Source organism: Montipora capricornis, chromosome 2 (genome assembly GCF_036669925.1).
Source record: "Montipora capricornis isolate CH-2021 chromosome 2, ASM3666992v2, whole genome shotgun sequence".
NCBI classification, from domain to species: domain Eukaryota; kingdom Metazoa; phylum Cnidaria; class Anthozoa; order Scleractinia; family Acroporidae; genus Montipora; species Montipora capricornis.
Genome location: NC_090884.1, coordinates 59814122 through 59820219, shown reverse-complemented (window position 1 = coordinate 59820219; position 6098 = coordinate 59814122). Strand labels below are relative to the sequence as shown.

General features: G+C 39.0%; 1 protein-coding gene across 1 annotated transcript in view; it reads right to left on the bottom strand.

The window, feature by feature from the left end:
- Positions 1-331: 331 nt before the first annotated feature.
- LOC138029471 (uncharacterized) overlaps positions 332-6098 on the bottom strand; it is a 20510-nt gene continuing 14743 nt past the window's right edge. The window contains exons 3-7 of the mRNA XM_068877198.1: positions 4294-4371; positions 3493-3697; positions 3131-3253; positions 2573-2707; positions 332-678 (exon numbers count right to left, since the gene is read on the bottom strand). Of these exons, the coding sequence (XP_068733299.1) occupies positions 349-678; positions 2573-2707; positions 3131-3253; positions 3493-3697; positions 4294-4371 (871 nt within the window). The 3' untranslated portion in view covers positions 332-348. The remainder of the gene's footprint in view (positions 679-2572; positions 2708-3130; positions 3254-3492; positions 3698-4293; positions 4372-6098) is intronic.

The following is a 6098-nucleotide window of genomic DNA, read 5'->3' as shown; positions in this document are numbered from 1 at the left end:
TACCTTACTTATGATTCAACAATGCGATAAACCGAGTCCCCATACATAATACATAATATAGATATTTCTAGCAAATCCTTAACATCAGGTTTCCTCTTGAGTGCCTTAGATATCTACCCTGTAATAATAGGACATATGGCCTGCTAAAGTGTTGTAATAGAGGTGAACTACTTTTGATGTATTATTTGACGTTTTGATTTATTAGTAGGTTATTGTATTGTAATGTTAATAGTGCTTACCATTGTACTGTATGGCTATTGTATCGTAATGTACATTTTGTTTAGTATTGTAAAATTTAAAAATAAAATAAAAAATAAAAAAAAAAAACTTGTGTAAACTTAACTCTGACTACTTTTCTAGAGCAACTTCGCCTTTAATAATGGTTCTTCCTCCTCCGTCTACCAAGCCAGGCCACAGATAATAAACCCTATGTTCCTGGTATCTGCCATCGTGTGCATCGGCCTGGGATTCCACGATTTTATGACACTCTCTCTTGTAAGTGAAGGTGTGATACTCAAGCCTCAGTGGTGGAACTTGGGTAACCATTCGCCACGTCAACTTGATGCAAGCCCTCAAGTAATCATCCACGTCGTGTAATAATTCCCATGATGGATTAAGTTTGCAAGACCTCTCTCTCGGTAGCTCCTGAGCCGCTCTGAGGATTTCATGCTTGACGTCCTAAATAAAAAGTCATTCGCGGTTTAGTAATGAGGTCGATGAAAATTTGGGGACCATAGTACATGCGGTATCAAAGACAGTATCTCAGCTGCTGTTACAGTTTCTAGTCACAATTCCAAAGCTCAAATCGTGGCTTCTGTCTATTCATTAACAAGTTTTAACGAAGAAAAAACAAATGGTCACAGAGCCCTTTCTCCTTAACCTAGAGAATTTATCCCGACATCCGTAGAAAGAGGAGCATTGCACAAAACAAACATCATTTATTCGAAAAAATACTGTAAATCATGAGGTGGATGGATTAGGGGAGTAAACGTAAATAAACTGTAAATTCTTTGTTTCTAATATTCTATATTCCCGTCATTAACTTTGAATCGCTGCAGCAGTCAGTCACCAGTATTTTAAGCATAGCTCTGTCGTCAAAGTGCCACATCGGTGATTATATGTTACAATTACCAGCAAAATCCACCAGTCACCGGAAAATAATAAATACCTATAAAATAAAATAAATACATCTAGGCGAATTAAGATACATAAATAGTTAACAGCATCCCAACAAAGAGCGTTCGAAACGCCGCTATACGCATTGAAGTGACTATGATGTCCACTGAGTAGCAACCTTAAGTTTAACGCCAATTTGTTGACGGTCTGCACTCATTTTATTACAACCGTTTCCACTTTATGCCCGCTAAATTAGTTTCTCGAACCGGCTACTTGAGAACAAAGAATAGCAATCGTTTTCTCAAATAAACCATTACAAATTGCGAGGTGCTGCGTACCTCTCAGAAAACTGTGCCATTTATTGATTGGCTAGTCTCGATCCTAAATTTTGTACGCTTTTCAACGGCTTAGCTTAGTTGTCGCAAAATGAGTTTTCAAGCTAAATTTTTGGAGCGAAATATTAATTATGATAATTCGCCGTCAAGGAATGAATCGCTAAGAGTGTATATAGCGCAGAGGAGTCGATAGTGTTTATGTTTTCAAGTCAAAAAGACGGTTACTTCCAGTTACGAGAACCTACCAGTTCATTGTCCTCACTGCATGTTTTGATTGGTTAGTTTTTTTCTAGGTGGCCCGGTCTGAGTAGTCGCATGGTAACCCTATTCTAACCCGGAGCTGTCTTTTTTCATCTTTTTTTATTTGGCGTTCGTTTTAAGAGCAAGAACTGCTGATTGAGAGAGCTTATGTGACTTACGCTAATTTTCTAACAACAAAATCACAGTCGTCGTAAAAAATGAAAGCAAAAATAAACATAAAAAGGATGAAAAAAGAATTACGAAAAACGGTTTGATTGGCAGCGAAAAGATTGAGCACAATAAAGCAAGTTTAAAATAAGTTGGAAGTCGATCGATTCTAGGAACTCCATTTCCAACCTGGCTATTAAGGCCCGAAACAATTAAAACGTAAATAAAGTGTTATTCGTAACATTTTGATCTTTAAGTTAGTGTTCCCGGTTCACCTAGTGATATATCGACTTAAAGTTGAAGTCGGTAAATAGCAGATTATTTCACTTGCCCGCGAACTAAATACTAAGTACTTTGCTATAAAGTTTTCCCGTCATGATCGGGCGTCAGTATGTATGTATGTACGTACGTACGTACGTATGTATGTATGTATGTATGTATGTATGTATGTATGTATGTATGTATGTATGTATGTATGTATGTATGTATGTATGTATGTATGTATGTATGTATGTATGTATGTATGTATGTATGTATGTATGTATGTATGTATGTATGTATTTAAGTCGGTAGAATTCGCGCCTATATCCAGTATCCTAATGCATGTATATGGCGTTAGCGGTTTTTGAGGTACAAGTTAGGGCCCCTAAGACCTGGTCCCAGAAAGTTAAAAAAAAGAACAAACAAACAAACAAATAATTATGAAAGCTTACCGCAAGAAAGATATCAGTGTTAATCTCTGGTGCCGATTCTTTGATAGCAAGCAACAACCCATCTAAGACATTCCTGGGATATTCCGATCCCCTCAAGGATAAAGGAACAATAATATGGGGTGGTTCATTGGTCCTCTGTTACAGAACAGAAATGATGAGGTTAATTACTTAATGCGACACCAAAACAGCCGTACTCGCGACTGGCCTAAAGGACCTGAAGTTTGAAAGCAAACTGTCAAAGCCCTGTGATTAGACTGATTCACACTGGGCCTGCCACAAAAGGGCATTTTCATTTCTGTTACTCAATCCTTTTTTTTTTTTTTTGTTATTGTTGTTGCTTTTGTTTTTTGCGCGGATAAATATCAAATTAAATTTTGAAAAAAAAACCTAGATGGATAAATGAATGAATAATGTAATGATCATGCATGATTCAGAAAATAAATATCAAAATCATGCAGTCCGTTATTCTCGCTAGAAAAATTGTTGCAGTGTCGCCACAAGAACTACAATTAATACAAGAAATACGTTATTTAGAACGTATTCAAGTGAAACTCTCACCTTTACATTTTGCTTAGAGTAACGATATCGGATGTATGGACCATTGTCCACTGCAAACTTCGATATTCCTTTCAAGGCGTCAGTCATGGATGCTTTCGTGGACAAAACATACTCGTAAACTACCTGTTTATAGAAAACGACATTTTTATGAAGACCATCAATGTACTGTACTATTAATACAGGCGAGAGTAGCATGAGTATATTAGGCCATCCTCTCGAAAAGCCGGCAGATACAAAGGCTAAGGCGAGAGTTTTCCTCTCAGATCATGGTGTCATATTTGAAAATTCTTGGCACCCGTAGAAGTTAAAGTGTGCTATAAGAGCCACTCAAAGACGTCACAATACTAACAGAAAGAACTAACCTCAAACATCATAGAGGTTAATCTTTTGGCATTAATATCCGTTTTCTCCTTGTATACATTTTGGATCATGATGCAGGTATCAATACGCTCATCACTGGTAAAGGCCTTAAAATCCTGTTCCACCCTGGACTGTCTGTTTAAACTGAGCGTGTCCTCAACATGTCGCTGATCCTGCTTGGTTCGCATGTCACTGTAATGTGCCACTCTTCAAAAGAACAGTAAAGCACTTAGTTGAAAGTATTTACTAGCGGAATACAGATACCTTATTTAGCAATTTGGAAAGCGGGATGATATATATTACCCATAATACGTACAAAAGTGAGAGTCTTGGTGTCCTTAAGGTTAAGGCGCTATATTCCAGCTTTAGCGATAAGGTTTGGAGCCATGTCCGAGTTCATTGTGTTGCATTCTTACAATGGTCAAGTGAGCTTACTCTCAAAACGCCTCTCTATCTCCACACAGGTGTGGACGACTGCCGAGTCAATGTCACGGGCAATCCTGTGATGGACCAGCATTACGTCCACTTTACCAATAAACAACGAGGCTGTGGCGTTGAACTGTCAGCGGACGCTTTACAAGGAGGAATGTGTTGCTGTGTTTATATTAGAGGGGTCTGAAGAACTGGGATTTCCTTGGAAAAATGAAATTTTGGTCACTGGGACTGGAGACACACGCACAAAAAACATCGGAATGAGACTGGAATTTGGGCAAAACGAGTTGGGAAATGGAACTCGGACAAACTTTTAGGCTGGGAAATGCTTCCCATGCATAATCATATTAGAAATGATCCAATGGCCCTACCTTCTCGTTAGTGACTCAATTTCTCTTTCTTTTGCTTCAAGATCTCTTTTACACGCTTCCAGTTCTTCCTCCAGATTTCTGTGTAATAAGTTGTATACTGAAAGTTTTGTTGGTATCAGTTTTGGGCAAATGTTGAAAAATATTTTGCCTTGTAAATAGCATATATGAAGTTTATCTTTCCTTAAGTGTGATTTATCTTAAGGAACCTAAAGGAGTAAGTTAATAGTGTTATATGTAGACTATTTCGGATCTAACCGCAATGAAATAGCACTAACAACACGGATTTAACCAAGATTCAATCAACACGCCATGTGATTCATTTTTTATCACATAACTGCTTATGTCTTCCTACAATATAGGTCCGCAACGTATACTACATTCCTCCCTCCTTTTGAAATACACATTGATTCAAACAGAACGTAACAAAACGAAATCTAAACACCTAAATGCATCAAAATGTCTTCGAACGTCTTTTGTAGCCGAAGAGTTATATAATCAAGACTAACTCGGAAACAAAATCCAAAACATCAACAGACAGTCCAGTTACATAAGAATTCCATAATGCTCTATTCTGGGTTAAGCCTAATGCATCCCAGAACGTAATCATGATATCTAGATGGCACTTTCCTAACTCTGAAAGTAAGGAAGGAGTAGAATCACTCTGTGCCAAAGTAGGATCGGCCTGTTTACACTCTGGTGGATTAACTTTCTCCGATGGTCTGTTGCTCGTGTCTGCGGGTACTTTTAACGCTTGACTTTCCGGGTTATCTGCCAGATCTCTGCCTCCAATAGCATCTGATGATTCAGCCTTGGGGTTAAGATCCTCACGCTCCAGATACCTTTTGACATGGGTTACATTTCTTCAGTACTGTACACCATCAGCCTCAACGAGAACACTGTTTCCATTTTTCTGAACAGCTGTAAAAGGTACTTGTTCGAATGGTGTTGACAACTTATTGTCTCTCTCCTGCCTGAGTAACACTTTGTCACCTTTCTGAATGTCATTTTCGCATGCATTCCTTTTGCAGTCCGCATACATTTTCCCTTTCTCCTTTCTCTCACTGGCGCGGTCTCTGACTTCATCTTCACTGGTAAACTGCTGAAGCTGTGGTAACGTGGTTCTAATCTCCCGGCCAAACAACAGTTCTGCAGGGCTAACCTCAGTTGTTGAATGCGGTGTGCTGCGATACATTATCAAGAAATCATCCATCTGCGATCTCCAATCACGACCCTCTGCTTGAGAAATACCCTGTATGTCTTAAAGCGTTTCAGAATAGTGCGGTTCTGTCTTTCAATTTCTCCATTGGCCTGTGGCTCAATACCGTTTTTTTCAAGATAACCTTTTGAAGTGATCACTGATAAACTGCGGTCCATTGTCAGTTCTTAAGGAACAAGGAACACCATGAGTGACAAACATCTTGGACATCAGTGATACAATCTTCTCAGTGGTTATTGATTTGGTAAATTCCATCTCAAAGAATCTGCTGTAGTAGTCAACTACAACAAAAATGTAATCGCCAGAAGGCAGCGGGCCCAGCAGGTCAGCGGCTAGATGTTGCCGGGGTGCTGAAGGAAACTCTGTACGTGTCATCTGTTCAGGTTTTAAGGGTTGTGAGTCTAGCTGACAGCCATGACAAGTCTTACATATTCTCTCTGCGTCATTGTCAATTCCCGGCCACCACACTTTACTTCTCAATCGTTGTTTCATTGCCACGATGCCAGGATGACCTTCACGTGCTAACTCCAGTACATGACTCCGAAGTTCCTTTGGAACTACAATTCGAGTTCCACGAAGAACAAGCTTT